Source organism: Elephantulus edwardii, unplaced genomic scaffold (genome assembly GCF_000299155.1).
Source record: "Elephantulus edwardii isolate Elephantulus edwardi_28Jun2011 unplaced genomic scaffold, EleEdw1.0 scaffold00002, whole genome shotgun sequence".
Classification (NCBI taxonomy): domain Eukaryota; kingdom Metazoa; phylum Chordata; class Mammalia; order Macroscelidea; family Macroscelididae; genus Elephantulus; species Elephantulus edwardii.
In genome coordinates this window covers 43,170,967-43,193,472 of record NW_006399752.1, presented here as the reverse complement: position 1 = coordinate 43,193,472, position 22,506 = coordinate 43,170,967, and the positions used below count along the sequence as shown (strand labels likewise).

Genomic DNA, 22,506 nt, shown 5'->3' with positions numbered 1-22,506 from the left:
TCTTACTGAAGAGTTATTCAACACACTGTTTGGCCCGCTGGGCCACTAAGGGGGATGCATACCTCGTTCTGCAGGGCACTGTTCTCCATCTGCTTCTGTTTCAGAGCCAACATGACCTGGTCTCTTTCCTGCTGAAACACAACCGTCTTCTCCTGCATTGACTTAACTGCATTTAAAAGCTGATTTAACTCCCCCGTCTTGCCCTTTTGGAAAGAAACAACTTTAGTTTTAAAGATAACTACATTTTCTAAAAGGTATTTTCTTCATCAAATAATTAAGAGATTTAGTTAACAATATCAAACTAAAAAAAACAAACCAAAGCCACCTCATTGTCAAGTCAGCCCTTCCCGGTGGGCTTCTGAGACGGCAGAACTCACAGGAGGAGTGTGCCTAACGGGACACTGGTGGAGCTGCAACACCAGAGGCCTGGCCTTTGCATTAGGAGCGTGATGCCTTACAGCCCAGGCCACCAGAGCTCCCCACATGAATTTTTTTTAAGGCAATTCTGATAAACTGTCAGTCTAGACGCCCCTGAGCAGACATGACAATTAAATGTGGAGGATGAGTTCATGCGTGGGACGCTGGGACAGGAAATGGACAGCTGATGAAAATCAAAGTAAGCAGAATAAAGTATGAGATTTAGTGATCATCATATTGGCTCATCAGCTGTGACAAAACTAACACAGTAATAACAATGAGGAAAACTAGATTTGAGCATATGGAAATTTCACTATCTTTTTGTAAGCTTTCTGTGAATTAAACAATCAATATATTAAACTATTCTAAAACAGTAAAAATACAAAATTTTAGTGGTTTTTAAACAACCATAAGAGATAAAATCTGATCACACTTACCCCATATAACTGTTTATAAACTACAAAATCACCCCAAAATGTCCATGTTTGTTTAACCGTAAAAGCTTGCTATCAGGCGCACACCATCGCTGGCTGCGGGTGCCTCCTGGCAGCACCAGAGCAAGTGCAACACCCCAGTGCAGGAGGAGAAGCCTTTGCTGCTAATGCTGGGTCAGGAAGTTTAGGGGCACAGCCGGCGTTTGAAAAGGCAAAAACATCTCGGACCAGTTACAGCGGACTCTTCCATTTTAAATAGTCTTATCAAATGAGTCTATGTATATTAATCTATTACTTCAAACTTTCCCTCTCTTGAAAGAACACTCAATTTGTCCTTTAGGACAAATCCTTAAAACAAAATGTAGAAACAAAACAAAAATGTAGAAACACTGGCTGTTCTCATTTCAACACCTCCTCCTGCATAATGACGCCAAAATATCCCAGAGAGTTGAATAAGTAAATGTGTATGGTGAAATCACTATAGTGGAAAGGCTGAGACAGGAGTATTTACTGACACTCCCACGGGGGAAGAGGGTGCTGGTGGTACAAAGAGGTAAGCACTTGGCTGCTAACCCTAAAGATCACCAGTTCAAAGCCAACCAGTGGCTCCAGAGGACAAACACCTGGTGACGGGGTCTGGAGTCTAGACAACCTTACGGAGGAGTTCTCTGTTCCACAGGTCCCTATGAGTCAGTGCAGACCTGATGTCACCCAACAACTATGTGAAAGCAAGACTCATGGCTAACACATCCACTTCCAGGCTGACTTTGAACTGGTGACTCATAAAGATCCATTTACGACTTTTTATCTTTTTAACAGAGTTTCAGGGTAATTTCTGGTTCCTGAAATTTATTTCTGTTGTATATGCATGCGTGGACACACACATATACATGCACATGTTCACTGGGTCCCAAGTAAAACATAATTCTAACTGGAGATCATAACCAAAGATACTTAAGGTACAGTGTAGGGTATGTTTCTCTATATATATAACAATCTCTACACTGTTAACCATTCCCAGCATCTACTGAAATGCACTTTGGATTTTCTTAAGTGGCAGTGATTTCAAAGGAAATGCAACCAGGTTGCTTCTTAAGAGGTGAGGACAGTGAGCCTTCATCCCACATACTTTGGGCATGTTGTCAGGCAGGGTCAGTCCCTTAGAGAAGAACACCATGCTGGGAAAGGCGGAGGGTCAGCGAAAGAGAGGTAGACCCTTAACAAGATGGATCGACACAGACTGCAACAATGGGCTTGAGTGCATTAGAGAGTGAGGATGGAGTGAGAAATGCAAGGTTCAGACCCACTGTCCACAGGGTCGCTGTGAATCCTAGTGCGGTCCATGGCACAGAACACCAACAACAAAGGAAAACACTAATAAAGATGAAATTCTTTTTTTCTCTACTAGCAGGCTATAATAAAAAGTCAGCAAAGTTCAAAAACGTATTTGGGAGTGCCAATTTTTTTGGAAGAAACGCTTAGGTATCTCAAAGGAAAATGTACTTAGAATGAATCACAGTATTCTGAGAGAAGTATTTCTAGATGAGTCAATCCAAATTCTTCTTCCAGGACAGAATCAATACGTAACATTAGAAAACCCTCCTCCTCCACTCCTGCTTCCCGCTATAATACTCCCTCCAAAAACATACCTGTTCTTTTTCTTTCAACAGTTGCTCAAAAGCGAGAGCCTTCTCTTTCATGGTGTGGCTTTCAAACTCTTTCTCACGCAACATCATAGAAAACTTCGCATTTGTCTCTTGCAAAGCTTGATACTCTGTCTCCTTTCCCCGGGACACTTCTACTATTTTCTCGTTTTCCTCTTTAAGTTTACAAATATCCATTTCTAAAATTAACGTTCTCTCCTTCAGGTTTGTCACTGCCTGCCTCAAAAGTTCATTTTCATTCGCCTTGTTGGCCAAGTTTTCATTCAGAGAGAGCAGCTGATCACTTTGGGTTTTGATTAAGAGGTCTTTTTCCTTCAAGAGATTGTGTAAAGCATCGTGTTTCTCCCTGATCTGCTTCATTTCTGAGTCCGCCTGCTCGTGCTCTCTCCGCCCCAGCTCGGAGGTGGCTGCGATGGAGTCCGACAGTCTGTGATTATTTTCCTGGAGAGTCCGAATGGTGGCATCTCTGTCCTGCAGTGACTTCCGAAGCTCGTCAAGCTCCTGTTGAAGCAAGTTAGCTGACTCACTCGCATCATCGGGCTTACTGGCCCTCAGCGGTTCTGCTGTCTGGGAGGTGAGTGAGGAGAGCTGTGGAGAAATGACATCCAACTTCCCTAAAAGAAGGTCCTTGGTACTGCACAGCTGCCCAATGCTGTGCTGAACCTGGGCTAACTCCTGGCCAAAGTTCCTGAGTTTGGTTTCATTCTGTTCGTAGCTTTGGATCAGGCCAGTGTAGTCCACCTGTAACCTGGAGTTGTTGTCGCTGTCGACAGAGACCTGTGCCTGCAGCTGGTGAAGCTCCTCCTGGAGCTGGGCCGACTCGTGCTGCATGTTCTGGACCGTGGTCATCACCTGCTGCTTCCACTCCTCCATCTTCTTCACCTGCTGCTTGAGTTTGTCACGCTCCTGCAGTAGCTCCTCGAACTGATTGCTGTTCACACTCCCAGCTTCGCTGTCGGGGCCGGAGGTCTGCAGGACAGTCAGCAGAGTCTGGCACTTCTGACTCAAGGCGTCGATCTCGATGTCTTTCTCTCGAATGATACGTGATAAGTTCTGCACTGTTTCTCGAAACATGTCCTGGCCGCTACTTTCAAAGCCCGCAGACAATCGTGTATTCTCCTCCTGCAGTTTCGTGAGGGCTGCTTCCCTGGCAGCGACTATCTCCATCATTTTGTGATACTCCGTTTTCAGGTGGCTATTCTCCCTCGTCTTATCACTCAGGACAGCTAAGACTTTTTCTCTCTCTGTGACATAGGCCTGCACTTGCTGCTGAAGGTAGACGACGTCTTGGGTGTAGGAAGCTGAGGAGATCCTGGCATGAAGAGTCTGTATCTCCACATCTTTCTGCTGGATAATCTGCGTTAGCTTCCCAACCTCATCTTTGGACAGCTGATCAATCTGTTTCGTTAAAGATATATTCTTTTCGTTCAGAAGTTTAATCTCCAGCTCACGCTCCTTTATTCCTTTCACCAATCTCTCCGTTTCGGCCTTCGACAAGTCATGCTTTTCACTTCCATTTTCTATACTAAGGCTCTGCACTTTGGTTTCTTGGAAAATATCTGCATTCTCTGTTCCAACGCCCCGTCTTTCCTCCTGCAGCTGGCCTCTGGTCTGGCCTACCGTGTTCTGCAAGCTCTTCATGTCCTCGCCTTTCTCGAGGAAGAGCTGGGCGTTCCTGCCGCTCATCTGCTCGTGCTGATATTTAAACTCCTTCATCTCCTTCTGCTGCTCCTGTAGAGACTGAAGGAGCTGGCTCTTGCTTTGGTTCTGGTCGTCAAGCAGCTTCTGATACTGTTTGATTTCCCCCTCAAGGTCACCCTTGATTATATTCAGCCGAGATACCTCAGACTCGAGTTCTGTGGTGACGTCTAGGGTCCTGGGGTCAGTCACAGGAGCTGTGCGGCTCTGCTGTTCCCGGAGCCTCTCCAGTTCTTCCTTCAGGTGGTTGTTTTCCTCCTTCATGGCTGCAAGACTCCGGTCTTTCTCCTCCACACTCTGCTTTGAAGCATCACTTTTTCTCAAGGCCTGAGTATATTTATCTAATTCCTCCTGAAGCACTAAGGTTCTGCCTTGAAGTTTTTCAATAACCATTTCTTTCTCTTCTATCAGCTGCGTCAACTGCTTCTGTTCTTCCAAACTCGATGACAGGATCTCTTTCGTTTCCTGGTGATCCGCGTTCACCTGCTCGACATTCCTTTTGAGCTCTGAGATTTCAGAGTCTTTGTCTTGAGTGACTCTGATTAAGCGCTCGTGTTCCAGCTGCAGAGCTGAGCTGTCCAGGTTCCGAGCGTTTGACAGTTCTTCAATGGTCTGCTCAAACTGCTTTGTTCGTTCCACCAACCTCTTTTCAGCCTGACACAATTCCGCTTCTAACTGTCCTTTTTCCAGTTTTAGAGACTCCACTATGGAGTCTTTTTCCAGAGACATCTGATTATGGCGAGCAAGAGATTCCTGCAATTGATGTCTTACATCTTCACATGTTAATGCCAATTTCTCATTTTCCATTTTGAGGTCAAAGGTAGCTTTCTCTAAATCTTCATTAATCTGTTCCATTTCTGAAAGATCTTGCTTCAAGTTTCTAAGTTCGGCTTCCCTTTCTTTAAGTAAACCATCCTCAAAGTTACTGCTCGAGTCTTGCCCTAGAGCGTGCGTTAACTCATTCCTGACTCTAGAAAGCTCCTCCTCGTTCTGTCTAACAAGATCCTTAAGCTCAAAGTTCTCCTTCTGGGTGCTTAAATTATTTTTTTGCAACTCATTCAGCTGATCTACTAAATCTTTCACTTTATCCTCAAGCTTCTGTCTGGCTACATGTACATCACTAAGGGTCTGTTCACTTCGAATCAACTTCTGTTTCTGTACATCTAACTCCTCAGTAATGTTCATTTTATCATCTTGAAGTTGATCTACTCTCTTTTTTTCATCAGCTAAGTCCTGTTTTAGTTTACGGATCATGTTATCTCCTTCACATTGTTGTTTTGATAGTTGATCTTTCATCAAAATCATATGCTGAAAGAAAAATTAATTTTCATGGTAACATCAAAGATAATTTTATAAATGTCATACGTAATAAAAGAATCATCCTGAGATAGTTCTAATTTTTCTTAAAACAATTCACTTTTAAATCTCAGTATTTCCTGTAAAATTATTTATACCCTACAAGAAAATAAATCATTTTAGAGAATTTAAAAATCAAGGAAGATAAAGGGTTTATACCTGCTATTTATTTTGCAGTTTAAAAACTAGAACAGGGTCAGCAAAATATGCCTCTGGGCCCAAATCAGTTCTATTACCTGATTTGTTTTTGTAAATAAAGTTTTGCTGGAACTCAGCCATGCTCATTTGCTTACATATTAGACTAAAGCTGTTCTCATATTACAACAACAGAGTTAAATAGTTGCATTAAGATTCTGTGGCTTAAAAAAAAAGATTCTGTGGCTTACAAAGTTCAAGATATTTACTCTCTAGCCCTTTGCAGAGTAAGTTTGCCCATCCTTTTGACCAGAGTATCAATGAGCTAACTAAAGTATTAGTAAATCACAAGAGTAAAAGACAACCCCCACTTTTGCTTGCTGGTCCAGTATTCAGTCTACTGAGTAGACTTCCTGTCTAACTCACTGTCTTTGCTATAGTTACCTGTGTAGCTTCTTGGTTCTGTCTATCCAATTCTTCTAATTCAGCCACCAGTACTTCCTTTTCAGTAATACTTTGATTGAGTTCTTGTTCTTTTGTCTCCAGAGTAAGTCTTAACTTATTTAATTCTGCATTCATGTCTCTCATAGCTGTACTTTTCATTGTTTCATATTCATTGTTCAATTTTGAAAGTGATATCTGAAGTTCTTCCTTAAATCATAAAGGAAGGGGGAAAGCAACACATGCCATAAATTAGAAAAGACAAAAGATTCGTGCATAGACAAATACATATAGACACACAGACCAATACACATATGGATATTTTACAGACACACACATGTGTACAGTTAAAGTGAGAATCTATTTTAAATGTTCTTTACTGGAAACATTACTAAGCAATACCTCAATAATAACATGTCAAATTTACTAAGAAGTCTTATAGCATTCATGTACAATTTTACTTAAACCTTCAAGCAAAACATTTGTATAATTCTAGTCAAAGACATAATGAATTGCTATTATCCTCTAGCTCCAATCTCTTCTTTCTACTTTCCCATTTGAAAGCCTTTCTATCAAAAAATAGCACAAGAGGATTACAGGGCCTACCAGTACAGAGTTCCAAAGACTACAAAAACCTGGGCCATTTAGAAAAAAGGAGAACTGAAAGAGCAGACTGTAACAGAAGCGAGAACAGAATAAAAGAAATCTATCTAACTCGGCAAAGCGGGTATACCGCCTGGGGGACTGGAAAGACAAGGAATGCTGTGGGGCTCAGTTAAAACGACTGAGAGACACAAGTGACATTCAGTGGGGGGAAGGGAAAAGGCCTTATACCACAGAGGACCACACACACAACTAACCATTTTCCACCTATGTGTCACACGGTGTCCCCTGTGAGAGACACTGCTGAGATTCTAATGTGAAATGACGTTCAAGATCGAGGCTGAGGCATGAATAGCAGCCTGACATTTCTGATTTTTAAAAAGCAAGTTAAAGCACATATGACATAAAGCCTGGAAAGATAAATATAAAAATCAACTGGAAACGGGGAGTGCCTATGGGAAAGGAGCCAAGTAACACAAGTGTGAAGGATATCTTTACATTGTTTAGCTCTTTTTTCATCTTATGTGCTACTTTAAGAAAAAACAAAATTAGCAATTACATTGAGTTGAGACAACGGTCTTTAATTTAGTCATGCCAGCCGACAGTCGTCCTCTATTTAAGCACCTGTCTCAGCCATGGGATTACTCCACCAAGTGAGAAATCCTTCTCTCTACACCAACAGTGCGTTACAGAATCTGATCTATCCTTGCGACTTGCACTCCTCCTTCCCCAACACCATTAAGAAAATCCTGCCCACCACAGTGCACATTCTCTGGCACAAACAACCGATACAGACAGTTACTACACAGTACAGCACTCCAGACCTCCCCACCCACCTGTCAGACAGCTGCCGTCAGGTCCCCATCTGAAACCAAAATAGGGCCTTTAGTACATCTGTTCTGCTCATATCTGTGTGTCCACGTGGCTTATCTCTAAACGTAAACCCTGACCAGCCTCTCATACTCTGAACCTTGCCCAGTTTAACTTGGCCTGACAAGCACTGATGAGATCAGATTTATTCTAAGGACTCTCAACAACTAAACATTCCATTCTGATAACACGCTCGGCCCTCAGCTGTGATCAAGAATAAGTGCTCCGTTTTCATTCTACCCCTACTCACCTTTTCTTGAATCAGTAATGAATTCTCTTTTTGTAAAGCCTGCACATGCTGCTGAAGGTTCTGACTGTCTTCAGTGGAACTGCTTTGCTACAAAAAGATAAATGAAACGTGTTTTCAGACATTCAGATGGCCAACAAGCACATGATGAAATGTTCAAAAGCCCGAGCTCTAAGAGAGATGCAAATCAAGACAACTATGAGATATCATCTCACCCCAGTAAGAATAGCAGAATTTAACAGAACAGCAAACAACAAATGCTGGCGAGGTTGCAGAGAAACTGGAACCCTTATTCACTGTTGGTGGGAGCGTAAAACGCCGCAACCACTGTGGAAGGTGATGTGGCATTTTCTCAAAAATTTGCAAACAGAGATACATTTGACCCAGCAATTCCACTACTGGGAATATACCCCAAAGAGACCAAAACTGCCACCCAAGCAGATATATGCACATCCATGTTTATTGCAGTTTTGTTCACAATAGCAAGGAGTTGGAAACAACCTAACTGCCCATCAACAAAGGAAAGGATAGAGACGCTGTGGTATATTCACACAATGGGCTACTATGCTATATTGAAAAACAAGGAACTCATGCAATATTATTCAAAATGGGTGACCCTGGAGGACATTATGCTGAGTGAAATATCTCAGTCACAAAAAGACAAATACTGCAGGGTGCCACTGTAGTAAAACAGGACTGACCTTGGGGTTGGGGGAAGACTGAGAAAAACTGGATAAATTATGTATACTGCATTGAAATAGATAAGGGAGAAAACAGTTTAAAAGCATCATATGACAGGGTATTACGGTTATGACAAGAGTCCAGAATGAAGGTTGCATAGTGGAATGTACTCGGGGGTGGGGGTGGGGGGATTGTATACCAATGAAGGAATTTTTCTTTCACATTTCAAAGAGAAGAGCAAACTGGGAGGAAGGGGTGGGCAGGGAGAAAAGTGCAACAATGGATAAATGGAAATTCAAAGTTTCTGTAAATGTTCATTAAAATTAATAAAATTTTAAAAATGTGTTTTCAGAGAAGTAATAAGAAATCTCAAGTTTACCAAAAAAGCAAAACAGGACACAGTTGTGCATTCCTACTTAGCATTCTTTAGTGATATTCCTCAGTGACAGTGTTCTACAGTGAACCTCATGCCATACGACCTAACAAAATATTACAATGGAATATGCAAATAATTGAACACAGGAAGAACTCAGCATTTCTCAAGCTGAAAGAACTGAAAAATATAAGCCTCAAGTTGCAATACTGAGAGATGCTATAGGCAAAATCTTGAATGATCCAGGAAGCACCAGAGAAAGAGAAAAGGAATACCCAGAGTCACTGTATAAAGAGGATTGGTTGACACTGAAAAATTTCCGGAAGGAACATATGAACAAGAGACAATGATAATTGATGTGGACGTTTAAGCTGCACTGACGGCAAAGGCAAAAAAATAAGGTCCTAGGAATCGATGGGCTACCAACTGACATGTTTCAAATAGCAGATGCAGCCCTGAATTTGCCCAGGAAATCTGGTGGACAGCTGCTTGGAACTCACTGGAAGATAACCTATTTGTTCCCATTTCCAAGAAAAGTGATCCAACGGAATATGAAAATTATCAGACAATGTAATTAATATCACATGCAAGCAAAATATTGATGATCTTCCAAAAACAGCTAGGTTAGAAAAGTTATGTAAAGGGGAGGGTTGGCTCATTTTAAGTTTTGTAGTTAATATATTTAGTTCTATGGCTAGAATAAATCCAAGTACGGTTACTGTTATTGCTGCTATTTTTAGGGAGAAGGGTAATGTGAGTTCGGGAAGTGATGAAGAAGGGATAAAGTTTGTTATGAGAAAGCCTGCGAAGATGCTCCCAATTGCTAAACGTTTAATAGGGTTAATCAAGTTACGGTTGTTCTCATTTGGTGTAATTATTGATTGAAATCGTGGTTGGCCTAAGAATACAAAGAAGATAATACGAGTACTATAAATTGCTGTTATTGAAGTAGCTAATAAGGTTGTTAGGAGTGCTCAGGCGTTGGTGTGAGATATGTTAGCAGTTTCGATGATTAGGTCTTTTGAGTAGAATCCTGTGAGGAATGGCATGCCTGTAAGGGCTAGGCTACCGATGATAAGGGCTGATGTAGTGAATGGTAGAGGTTTATCTGGGCCTCCTATTTTGCGAATATCTTGTTCATCGTTTAGGGAGTGAATAATTGATCCTGAGCATAGGAATAGTGTTGCTTTAAAAAATGCATGGGTGCAGATGTGAAGAAAAGCTAGGTGGGGTTGATTAATACCGATAGTAACTATTATTAAACCTAGTTGACTAGAGGTTGAGAATGCGATGATTTTTTTAATATCGTTTTGAGTAAGTGCGCAAAGGGCAGTGAAAAGTGTAGTAATAGCTCCAAGGCATAATGTAAGTGTTTGAATTGTATGATTGGTTTGTATTACAGGGTAGAATCGGATAAGTAGAAAGATTCCGGCTACTACTATAGTGCTAGAATGAAGTAGGGCAGATACTGGGGTTGGTCCTTCTATGGTGGAAGGAAGTCAAGGGTGAAGACCAAATTGAGCTGATTTTCCTATAGCTGCTAGTAGAAGGCCTAAAAGGGGGATAATGTTATAATTGTCATGTGAAAAGATTTATTGTAGTTCTCATGAGTTAAGGTTAGTTATTAGTCAGGCTATTGATAGGACAAAGCCAATATCTCCGATACGATTATATAGTACGGCTTGAAGGGCTGCGGTATGGGCGTCGGTTCGTCCGTGCCACCATCTGATTAATAGGAATGATATAATTCCTACTCCTTCTCAGCCAATGAATAGTTGAAATAGGTTGTTGGCTGTTACTAGAATTATTATGGTAATAAGAAAAAGTAGAAGATACTTTAAGAATCGGTTAATATTAGGGTCTGAATGTATATATCATAATGAGAATTCTATGATGGATCATGTCACGTAAAGAGCAATTGGGATAAATATTAATGAGAAGAAGTCTATTTTAAAGCTTAGGGATAATTTGATGGATTGAATAGTAGTTCAGTGTCAGTTGGAGATTACGGTTTCTTGATTGGTTAATAGAAAAATTATTAGTGGTAACGTGCTTGTAATGAATGCATATTGGATAGTTATTTTGACGTAGTGAGGGTAGGTACTTTTATTGTAGAATGAGAGAGAACTATCAAAAGTTCAAGCTGGATTTAGAAGAGGCCGTGGCACCAGAGATATTACTGCGGATATTAGATGGATCCTGACTGAAAGCAGAGACTACCAGAACAATGTCTATTTGTGTCTTATTGACTATGCAAAGGCATTTATTTGACTGTGTGGATCTCAACAGATTATGGCTAAAACTGAGGAGTAAGGGAATCCCAGAACACATAATTATGCTCATATGAAACCTAAACCTAGACCACGAAGCTAAACAGAACAAGGGAATACTGCATGGTTTAAAATCAGGAAAGGTGTATGTCAAGGTTGTATTCTATCTCCACACTTATTTAATATGTATGCAGAGCAAATAATCTGCAAAGAGCTGTGCTCTATGAAGTAAAATGTAACATCACCCTCAGAAGAAGACAGAGCAAAAACGTGTGTTATGCAGACAACAAATCTTGCCTGCTTAAAGTGAAGAGGACCTGAAACACTTATTACAGAGGATCAAAAATTACGGCCTTCAATATAGATTGCACTTCAATGTCAAGAAGACAAAAATCATAACCACTGGACCAATGGAGAAAACAGTACAGTGGGTAAGTTCGCTGTCAGGGAACTCTCCAAATTACTGAGAAGCAATGATGTCAGCTTGAAGACGAAGGTTCAACTGATTCAGGTCACAGTCTTTTCAGTTACTTGTTACGCTGCTGAGAGCTAGACAGTGAATAAGGATAACAGAAGAACTAATGTCTCTGAGTTGTGATATTTGGAGAAGATCCCATGGACTACCAGAAGAACAAATAGGTATGCCTTGGAGAAAACACAGCCAGATTACCCCCTTGGAGGCAAAGATGGCAAAGCTTTGTCTCATATACTGTGGACATATTGCCAGGAGAAGCTATTCCTTGGAAAGGGACTGCTTGAAAAGGGGGAGGGTTGCCAAAGAGATGCAGACCTTTAAGGAGATGGATTGACACAGTAACTGTAGCAACGGCAGCAAAAGAGTCAGAATGAGGAGGATGGCGCAGGATGGGACAAGGTTCAGACTTGTTCACAGGGTTGTTATGAGTCATACTTGACTTGACAGCAATGCAATCTAACGCCAGTCAATTTATCTAACAGACAAAAGGGTTTCATCATTGTGTGTTTTAAAACTTACATGATATTAAAACGCATTGTTGCTTTAATATATGATGTTTCTATTGCTTCTATAAACCTAACAATTGAAACAATATTATTCTTTCTGTTTCATTTTTTATCTTTCACATACTTTCATTTTTAAATAATGAAAACTTTTCCCATTAGATTGGTTTATAAAACAAAAAGTTATTATTATTGGCATATACATAAAAATACTGGGATGAAACCTCCAAGGGTAGTTCCCTGAATGGAAAAAGCACAAAATAAGCAACTGCTGACAAGCCATTGTTACACTGTGTTACACTGTTACCACTGCGTAAAACAAATGAACTCCATACCTGGTGTAAACTCTTCAGCCTCATGATTTCATTTTCAGCATCTGGAAAAACAACATATTTAAGTGCTTGATACTAAAAATCTTTAAAACAACGCAAATAAATGCTTCAATAAAATCTATTTCTATGTACACAAATGAGCAGGTATTAACTGTTCTGAGTGAAAGATAATGCCACATTCTATTTTTCCTGAATCAAACAATTCCTAATAGGAAAGTAGGATGAAGGTCAAGTTGAGAAATGCTGCTCTACGGAGAAACCAGCATCCAGGAGGCTTAGGGGGTGCCAGGAGGGAATCCTATCTAATGGTTGGGAGAGTTTTTGTTTTCCTCCTCTTCTTGTTCCCATCTGCCTGGCAGTTCCACTCTGTTTACTTGTAGAGGGTGAACGTTACCGGACTCTGGAGAGAAGTGGAGCTAAGTAGAGGAAGAGGCAGGAGAGTAAAGCCTGCTTCACGAGGGCAGAAGGAGGGAAGGAGGAAGGAGCGGGGAGACAGGGCAGAAAGGGGAAGGAGATAGGAAAGGTGCAGGAGGGACTGGGACAGAGAAAGGACTAGTGGGGAAAACCCCACGTGACACAGGTAGAAACTGGGGGAGGGCGGATTGGGGAAATCCTGTTAAGAGGAGGAGACACAGAAGAGCAAAAAGTCAGAAAAGCACAAGTAAACACAGAGTGAGTGTGTGAGCCTTTATGAAAGAAAACAGATCACAGGACTCTTTTAGAACAAGTGGCAACAATGAGTATTACCACTAAAGGGAATTTGAAAATATTAGTGTGCAGTTACATTCTAGGGCCAGCTTCAGATCTGTTGTTCACAGAGTCACAGTCGACTCGACAGCAACCAACAGCAGCTATATTCTCAACATGGGCCCTCCCCTTGGGCAGACGAAGTAAGCCTCTGCAGCCTCTGTTCAGAAGGCGTCTACTTTCATTATAGTCGCACACTCAAAAATCCACAATTATCAGTGTTTGTATGCCCTGGCTATCTAAGAACACATTAAGATATAGCACAACATTACATTCACTTCCATTATCTGCATCTCTTGAGTATATTCTTTACAAAGATACAGGTCTTTGTATGTTTCATATCCACGACAGAAGTCTAGAATGAAGGCTGTACAGTGGAGTGGAGGGACTGTATATGACAATGAAAGAATTTTTCTTTTGAAAGAGAAGAGTGAATTGGGGGAGGGAGGTGGAGGCAGGGAGAAAAATGCAACAATGAATGAAAGGAAACCCTAAGTCTGTGTAAACTTTCATTAAAATTAGTTAAAAAAAAAAAAGAATCATACAACAGATAAAATAAACATCACATGGGTTTTTTTAAAGCAAACCTTTGACTGAAGTCAAATGAGGAAGAAGTCCGGAGCCCACCACAGCCCTGCCTTTGTATACGCGGCAGCTCCTAGGACTGAGGCACCTGAGAGAAACCCCAGAGCCCCTCTGGGCACAACCTTGAACTAGAACTATGAAGCAAGAAGCAGCCAGGCAAACAGAACCTACAGGGTCTGCGTAGTAGTGGCTCATGGCTTTCTGTAGCTGGTAAGCGCTGCTCTCATCAAGGGAGGGACAGGAAGAGGAGGAAGATAGGGTGCTTTCTCTTTAAAGACAACTTTGGCTCCAGCACCCCTGAAAAGGGAGTCAGCCATCTAGGTCAGGAGCTCATAATAAAGCCCTGGGTGAGGAACATAGCTGGGGGTGCAAATGGGAGTGAGGATCACAATTGTAGGAGGACTAGAACCCTCCAGAGTCAAACTGAAATCAACTGATAAAACAAGGGTTTATATCCTGAGAAGATGGCAAAGCACAAGACAAAATGCAGCTCTTCTGAAGAGCTCCCATTGTAGTTTTGGGTAAGAGTGACCACTGGTGTTTGGAATATCTCATTTCATAGTAACTCCTTAGCACAGAACCCTGGTATAATAAATTAAGCATCATCTTAAACATGGAAAATGGTAAAAGACCCATGGCTCTTATGACTCGGGCTTTTGTTTAGATACAAATGAGTTAATCTGCAATGATGACAGAGATTATAAAAGTCATTCCCTACGCAGAGAGTTGGGGCCTTATCAAGTCACAGAAAGTGTTCAGTTCTATGTATTTAACAGAAACAGACCCACACCTCTTCCCAAAAATGTCTAAAAATGTGAAAAATTCTCAGAAATCTACATGACCTCCTAAATCAATTCCACATAAAAATGAAAAGGACGAGGAAAGGAAATTGAGACATCCTAGCCAGTGTTTCCCTTCCTAGCAGAAAATGCTTATCTGTGACTACTCAATCACTTATTTCCACAAAAATTGGACCTGTTGACCAGGACAATGAATCCAAAACAATTCTACCCAAATTCCAGTCATTTCCAAGAATATTTCATTTCTATGAGGTATTTATTTACTGAACTGCTTATTTCATAAGCCATTCTGCCTCTAACCACAAGCAGTACACAATGAAACAGCAAGGTGACAGAAGCCGCACACATCTCCTACCCGAGAGCGCCTGTCGCAGGCCGAGTACATCCTCGTCCGCCGATGCTCGCCGGGCTCTCTCCTTGTCTGCCACGGCGCTGCTCTGCTTCACAGCCAAAGCCTGCAAGTGACTGCATTCCCTCCTCAAGCGCTCACATTCCTCAAGGACTTGTCTCTTTTCCATGTTTAGCAGTTCTTGTTCTTGCCTTAAAACGTCTCTGTCATTCTCTGCAGATGATAATTTTTCATTTATGCCTTTTACTCTGTTCTCTAGTTCTTCCATTTTTTGGGTACACTCCACTTTTTCTGTTTGTAATGCATGAATAGTTTTCTGCATCTCATGAATTTTGGGGTGATCGGTTACGCCAACTCCCGAGCCAGCTAGAAAACAAACACAAAAGCCATGGCATCAAATGTCAAGTACAAAGGCATAAATGGCTTGCTGTATGCCATATACCAAGAGACTCAACAGACATCAGATCATAAAATGCCTAAAAGAAGTCACATCCCGGTAATCACCTCGAGCCTTTTGCCACTGCGTCTATTCCAACTCACAGTAACCCCACCTACATCAGAGCACAGCTGTGCTCTATAGTTTCCAATGGCTGCTTTTTCTGAAACAGAGCGCCAGGCCTTTCTTCCAAGGCACTGCTGGCTAGAACTGAACCTCCAACTTTTCGGCACTTGTATTATCCAGTAAGACTCAATAATAAACTAAGTATTCTTAAATACAAAGTTGGGAGAATATATTATCTTAACTCGTTATCTGAGTTTGCAAGAAAGTGAAAATATTTCTCATCATTTGTTACTAAACTATCGTCTCCAAAAATGCAAAGAAATCTGTGCATTGGGTTTTTTATACAAAGGCAAAAAAAGACTTTCTATATCTGCAGAATCTTGAAAACAATGGTTGCTACTGTCAATTCCTGGCACAGCTAGTAATTTATACACTCTTTAAACTTTAGGACATATCTGCAGTCATAACCTGGTCTTAAGAATACTGGACGTACGTATCTCTTAATTATGTCATTCCATCTATTAAAAAAGGAGCTCTGGTGGCCTAGTGGGTAGAGCATTGCACTGCCAACCCAAAGGCAGCATCTCTCTTTTGGTTCAGATCCATCAGCGGTAAGAGAGAAAGACGGGCAATCTCCTCTCATGCGATTTACAGCTTCCAAAGACTAGTTTCATATCAGCTATGAGTTGGTTCCAGTGCAATTGCAATGAAAGAGAGATCTGTTAAAACCATGAATAAGTAAGTAACCTTGCTGTAAAAGAGTCTCAAGTTCTTCAATTCGTTCTTCATAATCACTTAATTCTTCTCTATGCCGACGAGTTATTTCTGCCAATTTCTGTTGATGTGCATTCTGCAATACTGACATTTCATGCTGATGGACGTCAAGATCTTGGCTTTGGTTCTGTTTAAGTTCCTTAAAAAGTAAAAAAAAGAAAAAATACTTTACCATAAAAAAGAAAAAAAGCTTAAGCATAAAGTTAAACACATTTATGATCAAAGAGTTTCTCTCAGCTATTTATGTCACTATTGTCCAAAAGCTATTATAATTCTCTGTATATATTAAGACAGGAAGAACGTCAATGCAGGCTCCAAGTTGGGAAGTTCTGAAAAGCTCTTCCCCTCTTCCTCTTTGTGGTGCTCAGAAGAGTTTGTCTCTTGATAATGAGGAGTCAACGGCAAACAACTGAAAAGTGAGCAAAGAACCCCTCTGTCTCGCGTCCCACGGCCAGGAGTTTAGCTTCCTACTGACGACACATTCCACAGACATCACTGTCAACCAGCTGGCCCGTGGGCACCTGCTGTCCTGCTGCACTTCTATGCCTCTCATCTCTTCAGCCTTTCCTTCCACTGATCTTGACAGGACCCCCAAACTGGCCACTGTCTCTGCACCCAAGTTGAGAATGCACCTCTCATCCCAGAAACAGGAGTAGGAACAGAGCACCATTAGGCTGTACCCTGAACAGACTGTGCACTGTGTCCGTCTACCTAGATCCCAGACAAGGTTCCCATCCCTTCCGATCCTGAGGCAGAGGGATAAACTCCTCCTGCAGAGCTGTGCACGGCCCTGGGACCGTCCAGTATGTCCTTTTAATTACCCAGAGGTGATTTTTGTTGTTTATAACCAACTACTCTGTAAAACAGCTTGAGTTTCCTGAAAGCAAATATTAAAGTTCTTCTTTAATGATGTGCCAGGTACTGGGCTAAGAGATTCACACTGAATCTCTAAAACAATCCTATAGTGTAGGCAGGATGATTCTCTTCACTGCTGAGAAAATGGGTATCAGAATGGTTACGAAACTGGTCAAAAATAGCACAGATGAAAAGAGAAGAGAAAGTATTAAAACTCAAGTCTTAATATGTAACCCAGTCACTCTAGAGAAATAACAAGAAAGGCAAACTGAAAAACCTATACCTGATAATAATGTCTCTTTCTCATTGCCATCAAATCAGAAATTGAATATTCAAAGATGCCCCTGCAATGGGTTTTCTGAGGCTATGAATCACTTGAGAGAGTACCTAGCTTCCTCCCAGAGCTGTTGAATTATTGGGGTGTTTTTTTTTAGATTTTAATGAAAGTTTATAAAGAACTTAGATTTCCATTCATTCAGTCAGTCAGTCAGTCAGTCATTGTTGCACATTTTCCTCCCTATCCCCTCCCCACCCAGTTCACTTTTTTCTTTGGAAAAAAAGTCCTTTCACTGTTATATAGTGGGCATCCCCCTCACCCCCCCCCCCCACTTCACTATGCAACTCTTACTCTGGACTCTTGCCAACTGTTGGTGAATTTTAAAGTGGCCTGCCCTTTGGGTTATCAGTAGAATGATGCCCTGTTGACTATGCCACCAGAATTCCTTTTATTAATCTAAGTTTTCAGTCTGTGTGCTGAGCAAATCACTCGACAGGCTAGACTTTATGATGACGAATGTGGCATCGAGATTGGAAGAAGACTTATCAACAACCTGCATTATGCAAATGCTATCACCTTGCTTGCTGAAAGCAAAAAGGACTTGAAACATTTGCTGCAGAAGATTCAAGACTATAGCCTTCAATATGCACTGCACCTCAACATCAAGAAGACAAAATCTTCACCAATGAGCCAAAAGACAACATCCTGATAGGTGGAGAAGAAACTGAAGTTGCCAATGACTTCATCTTATTTAGATCTATAATTAACACCCTTGGTATCAGAAGTCAAGAAATCAAAAGATGTACAGCATTGGGAAAATCTACTAACAAGGGCCTCTCCAAGGTCTTAAAGAGCAATGATGTCAGTTTAAAATCGAAGATGCACCTGACTCAAACCATGGCCTTTTTAATTACTTCCAATACATCCAAAAACCGGACAATGACTAAGGATGACAAAAGAAGAATCGATGCCTGTGAGTTGTGGTGCTGGAGAATACGGAATATTCCATAGACTACCAAAAGAACAAACATGTCTTGGAAAAAGTGCAACCAGGGTGCTGCTTAGAAGAGGGGATGGTGACACTTCGTCTTACATATTCTAGCGATGTTGTTAGGAGGGATTAGTCCATGGGAAGGGCAATGATGCTTGCAAGGGGGGAGGAACAGAGAAAGAGGAAACCCTCAGCAGGAAGGACTGACACAGAGCCTCTAACAACAGACTCTACTCCATCAGAGATAATGAGGATGGCACAGGATTGAGCAAAACACAGATCTGTTGTTTACGGGGTCGCTACTAGTGTGGTCAGCCCAATGGCACCTAAAAACAAAGCAGGCCTACGCTTTTAATAAGCAAGTTTGAATGTCCAAAAGGCAACTTACCAATTGTATGCCTTACCTTGATGGTATTTTGCAGTCTGCAGATCACACTTTGATCAGGGCTATTTGCTGTCTAGGTCAGAGAAAGAGAATTGGGATATATTGTTTTCTTGTAAAAGACACAAACTAATTTGCTTGTTTTTCAGTTTTCATTTTTTTTTTTAAAGAAGCATTTTTTAAGATCTATGTTTTGTAAGTGTTTTCAAAGTCTAATCCAATGGTGAGTGATATATAATAAACAAATTCTTTTCAAAGTTTATTAACTACTTGGGAAGATAACACTTTTACAAAATAACCAGAGAAGGAACAAAATTACACAACATTTTATTTAGCTTAACAAAACTTAAATTTTATAATAACCTAGTTATCTTTCTAAAAGGGAAATTCTATTCAGAAAGTCAACCAGTATTAATAACCCATAAAATAAAATTTAAAAAACCTTCTTTACCCAGAAGGTCTCTACTTCAGATAAGAAAAGCCTTTGGTTGACGAGTAAGCAAAAGAACATTTGGGTTCTTTTTGCCCTCATCCAAGGGTGTACATTTTTCATTTATCTTTACTACCATTTACTATAAACCAAAAGCCCAATCTCACTGCTGCTTTGATTCCAAGTCACAGCAACCCCATAGAGAGAGGTGAGCTGTCCCTCAGGGTTTCAAAGGCTTTAAGTCTTTATGGATAAGATTATATCCCAGTCAACAGTGTTTATTTGCATTTATTTTGGGTTTCATGTCTATTGACAAGGAACTCTGGTGGTGAGTGTTAGGTGCTGCCCTGAAAACAAAGAGTCTGTGGTTCAAATACACCAGCTGTTCTCTGAAAGAAAGATAAAGCAATCTCCTCCTGGAACCTCGAAAACCTGATGTTGGGTCACTGCTAGTTAGAATCGATGAGCAGTGGCTCGTTCTACTAACAACTTCAAGAGTATATAAAATCTGACATAGATGGCAGAAACAATTCCTAGGGAAAGTTTACAGCTAAAATTATCAAGAATTAATAAGGTACAAAACCTCTAGCTATGGGTTTATCTTATTTTCTATTACCAAGTATCAGAGCTTCACTTTACACATAAGGTGAGCTGACAGGAAGCTGCGCATGCACCCGGCATGAATCCAAACCTGACGCCTGGTGTCCCAGCGTGTTCTACATAGAAAGTCGGCACAAGGGCTCTCAGAGAACAGGACTTGTTCAACCAGAGCGATTCCACCGTAATCGCCTTTCATCCTAAACTTAAGTTTATTCTGGGGGTTGGAGGTAATAATTCCCACAGGTTCTTTCACATTTCCTAAATTTAAAAATTTTAACATTTTCCCCAAATATTACACACAAGAGAGAGCGAGGTCAAGGCAAGTGAGATAACCTGACCAAAATTACTTAGCAAAGTCACTGGCAGAATCAGAATGAGAATGTGGGGTTTTTATTTCCTAATCCAGGGTTCTTTCTGATATGAAAAGCTACTGCATGTATGGGAAAAAGGACAGATGGAAATGAGAATCACAGTGAGAGAGCAGGAAGCGTGCTGTCAGCCCCTGGGAATTGTGATTAATATCATAAAGCAAAATGTTTTTCGATATATGAACAGAAATCAATTTGCTATGTAAACTTAAACACGGCAGTCTACATATCATTAGTACTTTTACTCATTCCTGGTTTTCAAACCTCAGGAAGATGTAATTCCCACCTGGGCAACACGCCTCCAGTGGTCAACTTCCGACTCAAGCTTGGAAACTTCATTTGACAACCTGTTTATTTCTTGTTGGGACCAGATCACATCACTGAAGTCCATGTCATCACCATGGAGCGCTGAGCCATGATGGCCGACGCCATACTCAAAGGAAGACGCTGCAGAGGCTGACGGCCTCCCACCGGCTCCCGGCGCCGCGGACTGAGTGGCCGACTGCAGCTTCAGCAGCTGGTCCTGCAGCGCGATCTGCCTGGCCTTCAGATGGGTGATCTCCACCTGCACGTTCAGAAGTGAAGCGTAAGAGGCAGCACCAGAAAATAACCACACTGGCTACCATTTCAAAGACCCGCTGAACTGAAGTCTGAATCACGTAAGACTAGCCAGTGCTGGTACTGAGTCCACGTCTTCCAGGATGTCCTAAGCAATAAGATTTTTTATTCCAAACTCAGCCGTGATCACCATACTTAAAAGCAAACCACTTCAAGGACTACAGAGAGCAGCATTTCATTCTGTTGGCAGCTACACCAATGAATTCATTGTGCATTTAACACTAGTTTTCTTTCATCTACAGGGTAGTACAGACTATTTCTTAGGACGAAAAATGAAAGCTGGCCGAAGTTATGGATCAGAACACCTCTTGCTGAAAGAGTCCTAAATGTAGCTGATATAGCTGGATTTATGCTTAAAATACACTATGAATCAGAGGCAACTTTGTATCTGTCCACATAATACTGGCTGGAAGAAAGCTTTACTAATTACTGTCAGTTAAGACAGCACAGTGAGTCCACGGTTGTTAGCTCAGTCTTAGAAGGCAGCTCTGGTGGCTTAGTGGTGTGCGGCTATGATATCGGTCCAAAAGCAAGGAAGGAATGAATCCACTAGCTGCTCTGAGGGAGAAAGATGGGCAGTCTCCTTCCCTGTGATTTACGGCCTCTGAAAATCCACAGGAAGGTCCCACAGAACAGTAACAGCTGCCTTAGAAGGAAACCATGTATTAAAAGAGGTCTTCACCTTACCTCTGGCAGAGAGATCAGTAACCGATCATACTAAAAAAGGCAACAATATAAAAATTCTGAAACCCTAAGCAGAGTTTGAAGGGAGGTTGGCAATTTCAAGTCATGATCAAAAAGAAGCTCCCAACAAGAGACCCACCAGACTGCCTCATCCATTCCTAGGAAGAGAGTGCTCAAACAGGAGCATGAGTGAGCTAGAGAGAATGGAACCAAGCTATCTGGGAAGTCCTCAGCCCAGAAAATACCCTGCCACAATGGAGAAAAAAATGTGAGGCTGAGCAACAGCCAACAAGCAGTACTATTTCTGAACAATGTCAGTTAAGCAAGAAGCAAGTGTTAAAGCCAGGGCATAAAAAATGGGTTTTTAATGTAATGTTTATAGTGATGTGCATCAATTTTACACATTTCTTATAAATTACATGGAGTCAACTGTATCTCCAGGGGAATAAGAACATCACAATTAGGGTCGATTGTTGTTGGTGACTGCCATCAAGTTGAGCATGACTCATAGCGACTCTACGAACAAAAGGCTGAAGCCTTTCTATAACTATCAACATTATCAAAGTTCATAGAGTTTCCATGAGGCATGTTGTTTAGGAAGTGGACGCCAGTCATGCTTCCAAATAGGTCAAGAGTCAAGTAAAAATGGTTTGTGCACTCAGGGACCTCCCTGTTTCCCATGTCCTTGCATTATGTGATACCTCACTTCCCTTTGAATTAGACAGGACATGATACTTTACTGCTTGTCCCCTTTGTTACACTATTGACAAAGACATTTCTTTAGGACCCCTCTTTTCAGAGAGAAAAATCACAACACCATTTCCTTTTGACATGAATATTCCATCCCTTTGGTAATTTTAGACCATTTTCTATTTGGTTTTCATCCTATGCTGGTTCTGATTCTGGGATTGGCAATGGGTTGGCCAAGTAACTGGACAAGCTATTAGGGTGGTAAATATATTGAGAAAATAGGTAATTTATTCATATGTTACCTTTCATCTTAGTAAAAAGTACTGAAATATATATCATCATCAAAAGGAACTAT

The 22,506-nt window shown here is 41.1% G+C and overlaps 1 protein-coding gene across 1 annotated transcript in view; it reads right to left on the bottom strand.

Annotated features, from left to right (window-relative positions):
• TRIP11 (thyroid hormone receptor interactor 11) overlaps positions 1-22,506 on the bottom strand; it is a 74,733-nt gene that overhangs the window by 34,768 nt on the left and 17,459 nt on the right. The window contains exons 5-13 of the mRNA XM_006879210.1: positions 20,446-20,724; positions 18,784-18,837; positions 16,230-16,395; positions 14,987-15,346; positions 12,503-12,543; positions 7,869-7,955; positions 6,149-6,355; positions 2,501-5,521; positions 63-203 (exon numbers count right to left, since the gene is read on the bottom strand). Of these exons, the coding sequence (XP_006879272.1) occupies positions 63-203; positions 2,501-5,521; positions 6,149-6,355; positions 7,869-7,955; positions 12,503-12,543; positions 14,987-15,346; positions 16,230-16,395; positions 18,784-18,837; positions 20,446-20,724 (4,356 nt within the window). The remainder of the gene's footprint in view (positions 1-62; positions 204-2,500; positions 5,522-6,148; positions 6,356-7,868; positions 7,956-12,502; positions 12,544-14,986; positions 15,347-16,229; positions 16,396-18,783; positions 18,838-20,445; positions 20,725-22,506) is intronic.